This window comes from Nerophis ophidion, linkage group LG21, assembly GCF_033978795.1.
Source record: "Nerophis ophidion isolate RoL-2023_Sa linkage group LG21, RoL_Noph_v1.0, whole genome shotgun sequence".
Classification (NCBI taxonomy): Eukaryota; Metazoa; Chordata; class Actinopteri; order Syngnathiformes; family Syngnathidae; genus Nerophis; species Nerophis ophidion.
The window spans coordinates 16,868,081-16,881,026 of NC_084631.1; the positions used below are offsets into that span (position 1 = coordinate 16,868,081).

The following is a 12,946-nucleotide window of genomic DNA, read 5'->3' on the forward strand; positions in this document are numbered from 1 at the left end:
CCACTGTTGCAGGTTTTGTTGATTCTATGTAACTTCTTTATGTGTGCAATGGCTATGATGTTTTTTCCTTGGCCTCAGTCCAGAACCCCTGCCTGGAGTCCAGCCTTTTTAACCCGCCACCCCCTGCGTTTACCTGTTTCTGTCTTTTTTTTGTAATGGTGCAGGAAGTTAGTAGACCCGTCAGCGATCCTTTTTTTCTGTCTCCCTGTAATGTTTGTCTGATCTTGAATGGGATTATGCTGAAAATCCAAATTTCCCCTCAGGGATTAAAAAAAGTACTCCTGATTCTGATTCTGACAATGTGTATCATTAACAGGAACACGGTGTAAAAATGTAACAAAACTTGTGAACGAGGCAATGTGTCCATGTTGGAGGCTTTTTTGAGTGTCGTTTACATCTTCAGTATTTTCACATTAACATGTCCATTTAACTGAAGTGGGAATTAATTTTTATTGTAATAGTTCTTATTCATTAATTTATTTTCAATCAATCAATCAATGTTTATTTATATAGCCCCAAATCAAAAATGTCTCAAAGGACTGCACAAATCATTACGACTACAACATCCTCAGAAGAACCCACAAAACGGCAAGGAAAACTCACACCCAGTTGGCAGGGAGAATTCACATCCCGTGGGACGCCAGTGACAATGCTGACTATGAGAAACCTTGGAGAGGACCTCAGATGTGGGCAACCCCCCCCCCCCTCTAGGGGACCGAAAGCAATGGATGTCGAGCGGGTCTAACATGATACTGTGAAAGTTCAATCCATAGTGGCTCCAACACCAGCCGCGAGAGTTCAGTTCAAGCGGATCCAAGACAGCAGCGAGAGTCCCGTCCACAGGAGACCATCTCAAGCGGAGGCGAATCAGCAGCGTAGAGATGTCCCCAACCGATACAGGCGATCGGTCCATCCTGGGTCCCGACGAGCGGTCCATCCTGGGTCTCGACTCTGGACAGCCAGTACTTCATCCATGGTCATCGGACCGGACCCCCTCCACAAGGGAGGGGGGGACATAGGAGAAAGAAAAGAAGCGGCAGATCAACTGGTCTAAAAAGGAGGTCTATTTAAAGGCTAGAGTATACAGATGAGTTTTAAGGTGAGACTTAAATGCTTCTACTGAGGTAGCATCTCGAACTGTTACCGGGAGGGCATTCCAGAGTACTGGAGCCCAAACGGAAAACGCTCTATAGCCCGCAGACTTTTTTTGGGCTCTAGAAATCACTAATAAGCCGGAGTCTTTTGAACGCAGATTTCTTGCGGGGACATATTGTACAATACAATCGGCAAGATAGGCTGGAGCTAGACCGTGTAGTATGTTATACGTAATTAGTAAAACCTTAAAGTCACATCTTAAATGCACAGGAAGCCAGTGCAGGTGAGCCAGTACAGGCGTAATATGATCAAACTTTCTTGTTCTTGTCAAAAGTCTAGCAGCCGCATTTTGTACCAACTGTAGTCTTTTAATGCTAGACATGGGGAGACCCGAAAATAATACGTTACAGTAATCGAGACGAGACGTAACAAACGCATGGATAATGATCTCGGCGTCTTTAGTGGACAAAATGGAGCGAATTTTAGCGATATTACGGAGATGAAAGAAGGCCGTTTTAGTAACGCTTTTAATGTGTGCCTCAAAGGAGAGAGTTGGGTCGAAGATAATACCCAGATTTTTTTACCGAGTCACCTTGTTTTATTATTTGGTTGTCAAATGTTAAAGTGGTATTATTAAATAGAGGTCGGTGTCTAGCAGGACCGATAATCAGCATTTCCGTTTTTTTGGCGTTAAGTTGCAAAAAGTTAATTGACATCCATTGTTTAATTTCATTAAGACACGCTTCCAACTGACTACAGTCCGGCGTGTTGGTCAGCTTTAGGGGCAAGTAGAGTTGGGTGTCATCAGCATAACAGTGAAAGCTAATACCGTATTTGCGTATGACGTCACCCAGCGGCAGCATGTAGATGCTGAAGAGTACAGGGCCAAGGACCGAACCCTGGGGAACTCCACACGTTACCTTAACATAGTCCGAGGTCACACTGTTATGGGAGACGCACTGCATCCTTTCAGTAAGATAAGATAAGAGTTAAACCAAGACAGGGCTGAGTCTGACATACCAATTCATGTTTTGATACGCTCTAATAAAATATTATGATCGACGGTATCGAAAGCAGCGCTAAGATCGAGGAGCAGCAACATAGATGACGCATCAGAGTCCATCGTTAGCAATAGATCATTAGTCAATTTTGCGAGGGCTGTCTCAGTCGAGTGATTTGCCCTGAAACCGGATTGAAAGGTTTCACATAGATTGTTAAACGCTAAGTGTTCATTTAGCTGCTCTGCAACATTTTTTTCGAGGATTTTCGAAATAAACGGAAGGTGAGACACCGGTCGGTAGTTTACCATGAGGTCAGGATCGAGGTTAGGTCTTTTAAGGAGAGGATGAATAACCGCTTTTTTGAATGCTAGGGGAACAGTGCCCGAGGAAAGTGATAAGTTTATAATATTTAGCACTGATGGACCTAATAATACAAAAACATCCTTGATAAGTTTCCCAGGAAGTGGGTCAAGTAGACATGTTGTTTGTTTTATTCCATTTACACGTTGTAACAATTCTTCTAATGTTATTTCATCAAAACGAGATAAACTATTTTGGATATTTGCAGTATCCGCCGTATATACAGTCGTATCTGTGTTACTATAACCCAGTTGTAGCTGGGACGCATTGTCTTTAATCTCCTTTCTAATAAGTTCAATTTTCTTATTAAAGAACTTCATAAAGTCATCTGCCGAATGGGTGGAGCTACTGGAAGGAGTCCCTTGTTGGGTTAGCGATGCTACTGTACTAAACAAAAATTTTAGATCGTTTTTATTAATGCGGATGAGATTTGAGTAATAATTAGTTTTAGCTAAGGTAAGCATGCGTTTATAAGTTATTAAACTATCACTCCATGCTTGATGGTGCACCTCAAGTTTAGTCGTGCGCCAAAAAAAAAAATAAAGTACTATTTGCGTTCCAGCTTTCTACATAATAATTTCTGAGCTCTAGTTTCTTCAGTAAACCATGGCGTACGCCTTTTTGGAGCCTTTTTTGACTTCAGCGGTGCTATACTATCAATGGTTTCGCGCAGGGCGTTGTTAAAGTTGTTAGTGAGGTTATCAATAGAGCCCACATACTTTGGGAACGGTGCCATTACCGAGGGCAGTAGGTCAGCAAGAGTCGTCGTTGTGGCAGCATTAATGTTGCGGCTGCTATTGCAGTTATTATTATTATTAGCTTGCCGAACATGAGTCTGAACTTTGAATTTTATAGGGTAATGATCGGACATTACTTTAGTATACGGGAGTATCATAACTTTGGAAACGGTGATACCTCTGACAAGCATTAGGTCTATCGTATTACCGCTGCGATGCGTCGGTTCATTTATTATTTGTGTAAGACCACAGCTATCAATTATAGTCTGGAGCGCCACGCACGGTGGGTCCAATGGGGTATTCATATGGATATTAAAGTCCCCCATTATAATTATATTATCGGCGTGCGTCACTAGATCAGCCACAAACTCTGAGAATTCACTAATAAAGTCCGAATAGGGCCCTGGGGGGGCGGTAGATAATGGCCAGGCACAGAGGCAGAGGTGTGGCAGACTTCATAGAAAGCACCTCAAACGATTTATATGTATTATTTAAGTTAGGACTAAAGTTAAAGTTTTCATTGTATATTAGTGCGACCACCCCTCCCCTTTTAAGGGGACGGGCAATATGCACAACCCTATAGTTAGGAGGGGATGCCTCATTTATCGCAAAAAAGTCGTCTGGTTTAAGCCAGGTTTCGCTAAGACCGATGACGTTAAGGTTGTTGTCTCTAATGACCTCATTAACTAATAAGGTTTTGGGAGACAAAGATCTGATGTTTAAAAAGCCCATATTATAGGTAGTGGGCTGTTTTAAGGAGTTGTTGATAAAATTATCCGTAGTAGCAATATTAATAATGTTGCATTTATTATGCGCAGTGTACTTAAAATAATTACGACCATATCTAGGAATTGATATGACGGGAATTTTCAGATTGTCTACTTGGCGATGCGATAAACTGAACACATCATAAGTTGCAACCTCAGTAGAACGCATGTCTAACTCTGACGTAGTCATAGTCCATCCATCCATCCATCCATCATCTTCCGCTTATCCGAGGTCGGGTCGCGGGGGCAGCAGCCTAAGCAGGGATGCCCAGACTTCCCTCTCTCCAGCCACTTCGTCTAGCTCTTCCCGGGGGATCCCGAGGCGTTCCCAGGCCAGCCGTGAGACATAGTCTTCCCAACGTGTCCTGGGTCTTCCCCGTGGCCTCCTACCAGCTGGACGTGCCCTAAACACCTCCCTAGGGAGGCGTTCGGGTGGCATCCTGACCAGATGCCCAAACCACCTCATCTGGCTCCTCTCGATGTGGAGGAGCAGCGGCTTTACGTTGAGCTCCTCCCGGATGGCAGAGCTTCTCGCCCTATCTCTAAGGGAGAGCCCCGCCACCCGGCGGAGGAAACTCATTTCGGCCGCTTGTACCTGTGATCTTATCCTTTCGGTCATGACCCAAAACTCATGACCATAGGTGAGGATGGGAACGTAGATCGACCGGTAAATTGAGAGCTTTGCCTTCTGGCTCAGCTCTTTCTTCACCACAACGGATCGATACAACGTCCGCATTACTGAAGACGCCGCACCGATCCGCCTGTCGATCTCACGATCCACTCTTCCCCCACTCGTGAACAAGACTCCTAGGTACTTGAACTCCTCCACTTGGGGCAGGGTCTCCTCCCCAACCCGGAGATGGCACTCCACCCTTTTCCGGGCGAGAACCATGGACTCGGACTTGGAGGTGCTGATTTTCATTCCGGTCGCTTCACACTCGGCTGCGAACCGATCCAGTGAGAGCTGAAGATCCCGGCCAGATGAAGCCATCAGGACTACATCATCTGCAAAAAGCAGAGATCTAATCCCGTGGCCACCAAACCGGATCTCCTCAACGCCTTGGCTGCGCCTAGAAATTCTGTCCATAAAAGTTATGAACAGAATCGGTGACAAAGGACAGCCTTGGCGGAGTCCAACCCTCACTGGAAACGTGTCCGACTTACTGCCAGCAATGCGGACCAAGCTCTGGCACTGATCATACAGGGAGCGGACTGCCACAATTAGACAGTCCGGTACCCCATACTCTCTGAGCACTCCCCACAGGACTTCCCGAGGGACACGGTCTGCCTTCTCCAAGTCCACAAAGCACATGTAGACTGGTTGTGCAAACTCCCATGCACCCTCAAGAACCCTGCCGAGAGTATAGAGCTGGTCCACAGTTCCACGACCAGGACGAAAACCACACTGTTCCTCCTGAATCTGAGGTTCGACTATCCGGCGTAGCCTCCTCTCCAGTACACCTGAATAAACCTTACCGGGAAGGCTGAGGAGTGTGATCCCACGATAGTTGGAACACACCCTCCGGTCCCCCTTCTTAAAGAGAGGGACCACCACCCCGGTATGCCAATACAGAGGTACCGCCCTCGATGTCCACACGATGCTGCAGAGTCTTGTCAACCAAGACAGCCCCACAGCATCCAGAGCCTTAAGGAACTCCGGGCGGATCTCATCCACCCCCGGGGCCTTGCCGCCGAGGAGCTTTTTAACTACCTCAGCGACCTCAGCCCCAGAAATAGGAGAGTCCACCACAGATTCCCCAGGCACCACTTCCTCAAAGGAAGACGTGTTGGTGGGATTGAGGAGGTCTTCGAAGTATTCCCTCCACCGATCCACAACATCCGCAGTCGAAGTCAGCAGAACACCATCCGCACCATACACGGTGTTGATAGTGCACTGCTTCCCCTTCCTGAGGCGGCGGACGGTGGTCCAGAATCGCTTCGAAGCCGTCCGGAAGTCGTTTTCCATGGCTTCCCCGAACTCTTCCCATGTCCGAGTTTTTGCCTCCGCTACCGCTAAAGCTGCACACCTCTTGGCCCGTCGGTACCCGTCCACTGCCTCCGGAGTCCTATGAGCCAAAAGAACCCGATAGGACTCCTTCTTCAGCTTGACGGCATCCCTCACTGCTGGTGTCCACCAACGGGTTCTGGGATTACCGCCACGACAAGCACCAACAACCTTGCGGCCACAGCTCCAATCAGCCGCCTCGACAATAGAGGTTCGGAACATGGTCCACTCGGACTCAATGTCCCGCACCTCCCTCGTGACATGTTCAAAGTTCTCCCGGAGGTGTGAATTGAAACTCTCTCTGACAGGAGACTCTGCCAGACGTTCCCAGCAGACCCTCACAATGCGTTTGGGCCTGCCAGGTCTGTCCGGCATCCTCCCCCACCATCGCAGCCAACTCACCACCAGGTGGTGATCGGTAGAAAGCTCCGCCCCTCTCTTCACCCGAGTGTCCAGAACATGAGGCCGCAAATCCGATGACACGACTACAAAGTCAATCATGGAACTGCGGCCTAGGGTGTCCTGGTGCCAAGTGCACATATGGACACCCTTATGTTTGAACATGGTGTTTGTTATGGACAATCCGTGACGAGCACAAAAGTCCAATAACAAAACACCACTCGGGTTTAGATCCGGGCGACCATTCTTCCCAATCACGCCTCTCCAGGTTTCACTGTCGTTGCCAACATGAGCGTTGAAGTCTCCCAGTAGGACAAGGGAATCACCCGGAGGAGCACTTTCCAGTACTCCCTCGAGCGTTCCCAAAAAGGGTGGGTATTCTGAACTGCTGTTTGGTGCGTAAGCACAAACAACAGTCAGGACCCGTCCCCCCACCCGAAGGCGGAGGGAAGCTACCCTCTCGTCCACTGGGTTGAACTCAAACGTGCAGGCTTTGAGCCGGGGGGGCAACGAGAATTGCCACGCCAGCCCGTCGCCTCTCACTGTCGGCAACGCCAGAGTGGAAGAGGGTCCAGTCCCTCTCGAGAGAACTGGTTCCAGAGCCCTTGCTGTGCGTCGAGGTGAGTCCGACTATATCCAGCCGGAACTTCTCTACCTCGCGGACTAGCTCAGGCTCCTTCCCCCCCAGTGAGGTGACGTTCCACGTCCCAAGAGCTAGCTTCTGTAGCCGAGGATCGGACCGCCAAGTGCCCTGCCTTCGGCTGCCGCCCAGCTCACAATGCACCCGACCTGTATGGCCCCTCCTATGAGTGGTGAGCCCATTGGAGGGATGACCCACGTTGCCTCTTCGGGCTGTGCCCGGCCGGGCCCCATGGGGACAGGCCCGGCCACCAGGCGCTCGCCATCGTGCCCCAGCTCCGGGCCTGGCTCCAGAGCGGGGCCCCGGTGACCCGCGTCCGGGCGAGGGAAATCTGAGTTCATTTTGTTGTAATTCCATAGAAGTCTTTGAGCTGCTCTTTGTCTGATCACTCACCTAGGACCTGTTTGTCTTGAGAGACCCTACCAGGGGGCATGAAAGCCCCCAGACAACATAGCTCCTAGGATCATTGGGACACGCAAACTCCTCTACCACGGTAAGGTAGCAGCTCAGAGAGGAGATAGTAGTCATAGTCATAGCAGAAAAAACATTTTGTGAGTTGTGTATTATTCTACGAAAATTTTGTGAGTTGTGTATTATTCTACGAAAATTGCTATGTGTACAGGGATCATCCAGCCTGGCGCTGGGTAGTTCTAACTTAACTGACTCCATACCCAGGCTAGCAGGCTCTGTAATTGCCTGTGACCGGGCTAGCTCTAGTACAGTTAGTCAAATGTGGCTCAATGCGAAATCTATGTTCCGGAACAACAGGATAGCGCCTTCCTGGTTAGGGTGAAGGCCGTCTCTCCTCAGCAAGCCAGGTTTGCCCTAGAAAGAGGGCCAATTATCAATAAACGTAAATCCCTGTTGTCTACAGAAGCTATCCAGCCACTTGTTAAGAGAGACTAATCTGCTATATCTCTCATCATTGCCTCTTCCAGGCAGGGGGCCAGAGACAATTACTCGATGCCTGGACATCTTTCTGGCGAGATTACAAGCCCTGGCTATGTTTCTCTTTGTAATCTCTGATTGTCTCATCCTAACGTCATTGGAGCCAACGTGTATTACTATATTCGCATAACTAGTGGTGTGGTTAGCCTGTCGTACGTGTTTACTAGACCTGTTGCGAGTTAGCTCCCTAAGATTAGCTTCAATGTCAGGTGCTCTGCCCCCGGGAACACACTTAATTGTGGCTGGTTTGCAAAGCTTTATGTTTCGGGTGATGGAGTCCCCTATGACTAAAGTTTGGTGCCCGGTAGACTGGGGTGTAGGACTAGCTAAAGGGCTAAATCAATTATGCGTCTCAACCGGTACACAGTAGCTTGTAGGCCGCGTAGGGCTGCTACAAGCTGGGCTAGTTAGCTCGCTACAGCTAACGCTAGCAGATGTGTACGCAACATCTAAAGTTACAAAATTACACTGCTCTAACTGTCGGACACGGCTCTCTTGCAAAGCCAACCTATCCATGAGTAAAGTGCACGAAGCGCAGGAAGCCATACTCACAGAAACTTTCCGTCGCCGAGTGGAGTGCCAGCTGTCTTCGGGAAGTGGTGGTCACGGTGGCGGGGGAGTAGCTTCCTTCAGACCGGCGCTGCCTTTCTCCGCTAGCCTCGTTAGTTTAGCACCTAGCTAGCTGAGGGCGGAGTGGTGAGACAGAGATCGGGAGATTTGTAAGTTAAATTGAACTATTAAATATGTTCTAGAAGTTGTAAATAAAGCTGCAAAACAGTTAAAATCACACAAATAGAACGATACTTAGCTTTTTGCAACAAGAGCAGTCAGCGAGCAGTCATTCACGTTGACCCGTGAATGAATGCTTTTATTATTTTACTTATCAATTTTTTTTGTAGTTTAAAACAGCATTTTTTTGTGTACTTTGTATGATGTTGTCCTGTTTTATTTCAGTTGCATTAGCCTGGCTATTGTTAGGTTTGTTACTGACAGTATAGTTATGTTTTGGTTTTTCTTCTGTCTTTATTTCCTGTCAGCACTCTTATTTTGGTTATTTCCTGCTTTTCTCCCCGAGCGCTGTTTCCCTTCAGCCACGGCTGATTGGCACCTGGCCACACCTGGGGTCAATCAGCCGGCTGCTATTTAAACCTGCTTTGCCCTCCAGTCAGGGCTGGAGTATTGTCATTGTCGATGCCATCACTTCCTGTGGTTACTACTTGGCCTTGTAGCTGTATGCTCTGTCCTGTTGGCTGTTTCCTGTTCCCTGTCTCCAGTTTGCCTGGTTCCTGGTTCCTGGTTTGTGTTTTGTCCTAATTTTTGAACATTAAATCATGTTTTCCTGTATCAAGCCTGCCATCTCTGCATCTTGGGGTTCGTCACCAACACTTTGTGACAGCTATATTGTTATCCATGCCGCTACCTCAATTTAGTTCAGCGATTGAAAGAAGGAAGTAATTTGTGTCATGTATTATTTATACTATGATAAATGTTATTATTTGAAATACACAACTTTTTAAATGTCAGCTGTATGTATTGTTATCGGGTCGGTATCGCCGTTACCAGCCTGAATTGTCCTCGATATCAGATCAGAAAGAAAATCAGTGGTATCGCACATCACTACTGTTTATGGAAGTATTATGGCTAGCGCATCTTAGTGTGTCCACAGTGAACAAACATGGCCCTTTTGTGGGTTCTTCCGAGGATGTTGTAGTCGTAATGATTTGTGCAGTCCTTTGAGACATTTGTGATTTGGGGCTATATAAATAAACATTGATTGATTGATTGATTGATTGATTTGTGCTTGTCTTCTTGTTCGACGTTATCACGGTATTTAAAAATAAATAACTATTTCTTTTGTTCACTAATTTTGTTTTACCTTTCTTTTTTAAAATGGAGCTGTTTTGTGCTTTTCATGTTGTGATTATGTACATGGTGTGTTGCATCTTCATGTTGCGACATTCTGTGTATGTGTTTGAGGCTAGCATTTAGCACTTGCAGTTGCTTTAAGGTATTGACTAAAACAGCTCGTTAAAGGGGAACATTATCACCAGACCTATGTAAGCGTCAATACATACCTTGATCTTGCAGAAAAAGGACCATATATTTTTTTAACCGATTTCCGAACTCTAAATGGGTGAATTTGGGCGAATTAAACGCCGTTCTATTATTCGCTCTAGAGGCGATGACGCCACGTTGTGACGTCACGTAGGTAGTCAATCCGCCATTTTCTCAAACACATTACAAACATCGAGTCAAATCAGCTCTGTTTTCCGTTTTTTCGACTGTTTTCCGTACCATCATGCCTCGTCGGAGGGTGTAACAACATGATCAGGGACGGATTGTCTTACATGGAGTGTTTTTCGATTAGCACCGCATGCTAATCGATGCTAACATGCTATTTAGGCTAGGTGTATGTACATATTGCTTTGTTATGCCTCATTTGTAGCTATATTTGTATCCAGCCTTTCCCTCCACCCACATTTAATGCCGAACAAACACTTACCAATCGACGGATTCATATTGCACCTGTGTCAAAAGATCCAAAAGTCCCTCGTCTGCACATTTTACCGGCGATGCTACGACAGACATGGCACGGAGATGTATAGATACCCTGCGACACTCAAAGCAGATGCATTTCCAACAATAAAGTCAACAAAATCACAAAGGTGAGTTTTGTTGATGTTATTGACTTATGTGCTAATCAGACATATTTGGTCGTGGCATGACTGCCAGCTAATTGATGCTAACATGCTATTTAGGCCAGCTGTATGTTCATTTGTAGCTATATTTGCATTCAGCCTTTCACTCCACCCACATTTAATGCCAAACAAACACTTACCAATCGACAGATTTAAGTTGCTCCTGCACATTTTACCAGCAATGCTACAACAGACATGGCACAGCGATGTATGGATACCCTGGGACAGTCTATCGTTGGTTAGAAGGCGATCGCCGAATAGCTTCAATAGCTATTCGCTCAATAGCTTCAATTTCTTCTTCAATTTCGTTTTCGCTATCTGCCTCAATACTCCAACCATCCGTTTCAATACATGCATAATTTATTGAATAGCTTAAGCCGCTGAAATCCGAGTCTGAATCCGAACTAATGTCGCTATATCTTGCTGTGCTGTCCGCCATGTTGGCATCACTAAATGACGTCACAGGAAAATGGACGATGGATTTACAGATAGCGAAAACCAGGCGCTTTAAAGCCTTTTTTCGGGATATTCCATGATGGGTAAAATTTTGAAAAAAAACTTCGAAAAATAAAATAAGCCACTGGGAACTGTTCTTTATTGGTTTTAACCCTTCTGAAATTGTGATAATGTTCCCCTTTAAGACGACAACTGTGTGACGATCCGTCACGTCGTTTGTTTTTCTTGTTTTTGTATTTACTTCTTATCAGTGCTCTTATTTTGATTTCCACTTCCTGCTTGTTGCGCTGAGCACTGTTTGTTCACTCACCTGCTGTTGATTGGCAGCTGGTCCACACCTGCGGCCAATAAACATGTATCCTATGTATGCTTTGTCTTGAGCACTCCTCGGTGCTCAAATATCGCCTAATGTTTGGAACGCTTACATGCAAGACTGCTTCTTTTGAGTAATAAGAACTCATCTTACCTTCTCATCATCTGCTGGTTCATGCATCTTCGGGTCTAAAAACTGCAGCCATGCGAGTTCCTAACAGACTGGATACATTCTTTTATTGACACATCAACACTCCTGTATATGCTTTTGTTTTTGCTGTTCTGTAGTTTTTCAATCGTGAAACAATGCATCCACCGAAAAATGTCCATTGTAGTTTTCAGCCTGCGGCACGAATAGCACGCATAGAAAAATACCTTTGTCTTTTTCCCACAGCCTCCTGGAGCAGAAAATGTTAGAGATGGAGATGAAGCACCAAGAAGCGTTGGAGACGCTAAAGCAGGAGAAAGGGAGTCTCCAGGTTCTTGTCGGGAGGCAGAGTGGGGTTATCAAGGAGTTGGAGACGCAGCTGAGCAGCACCACAGGAAACAGCACTGCCCTGCAAAGGCAGCAGCAGGAGATGATGGATACTGTCCACAACCTACTCAACCTTTGCTCCAAAGATGGAGGTAGGTCGAATGGAGTTTAGCTCTGTCACCTTTTTTTTTTTCATCCCAGAGGATAATGTCTCATAATTCAGAATATCTTCATTTGCTCTACAGTGAGGTTGTCTACTTTAATTGAAATTACTTAGATTATTGCTTTGATAGGTACTAGTATGAATGATAATGAATAATCAACTTATTTATCTAGTTTATATTTGGGGGAAAAAATCTTCATGGTAAAATCTCTACAGAAACGTAAGTGATTACCATTTCTTATGCTTTTATTGCAAAAAATTGGTAACACTTTACTATGGGGAACAAATTCACCATCAATTAGTTGATTATTAAAGTGAAGTGAATTATATTTATATAGCGCTTTTCTCTAGTGACTCAAAGCGCTTTACATAGTGAAACCCAATATCTAAGTTACATTTAAACCAGTGTGGGTGGCACTGGGAGCAGGTGGGTAAAGTATCTTGCCCAAGGACACAACGGCAGTGACTAGGATGGCGGAAGCGGGAATCGAACCTGCAACCCTCAAGTTGTTGACACGGCCACTCTACCAACCGAGCTATACCGCCCCAAAAGTAACAAAGAGTTCATTTAGAGTTATTTGGACACTAGGGGAACATAGAAGGGTTAGTGTTAGGGTTAGGGTGAGGATTAGGGTTACTAATAAGCGGTTAGGGTTAGGGTTAAAGTTAGTTAACTCTTAATTAATGGCTTACTTGTTGTATAAAACGGCCATGCAGAAATGGGCATTAATATGTACTTAATAATGACTAATTAATGTTATTTGGACACTAGGGGAACATATAAGGGTTAGGGTTGGGGTTAGGATTAGGGTTACTAATAAGTAATAAGGGTTAGGGTTAGTTAACTCTTAGTTAACGGGTTACTTGTTGTGTAATAAGGCCATGCAGA

The 12,946-nt window shown here is 45.9% G+C and overlaps 1 protein-coding gene across 1 annotated transcript in view; it reads left to right on the forward strand.

The window, feature by feature from the left end:
• Positions 1-12,946, forward strand: part of angpt1 (angiopoietin 1) — a 277,757-nt gene that overhangs the window by 122,508 nt on the left and 142,303 nt on the right. Inside the window, exon 4 of the mRNA XM_061882058.1 lies at positions 11,814-12,046. Coding sequence (XP_061738042.1) covers positions 11,814-12,046 — 233 coding nt within the window. The remainder of the gene's footprint in view (positions 1-11,813; positions 12,047-12,946) is intronic.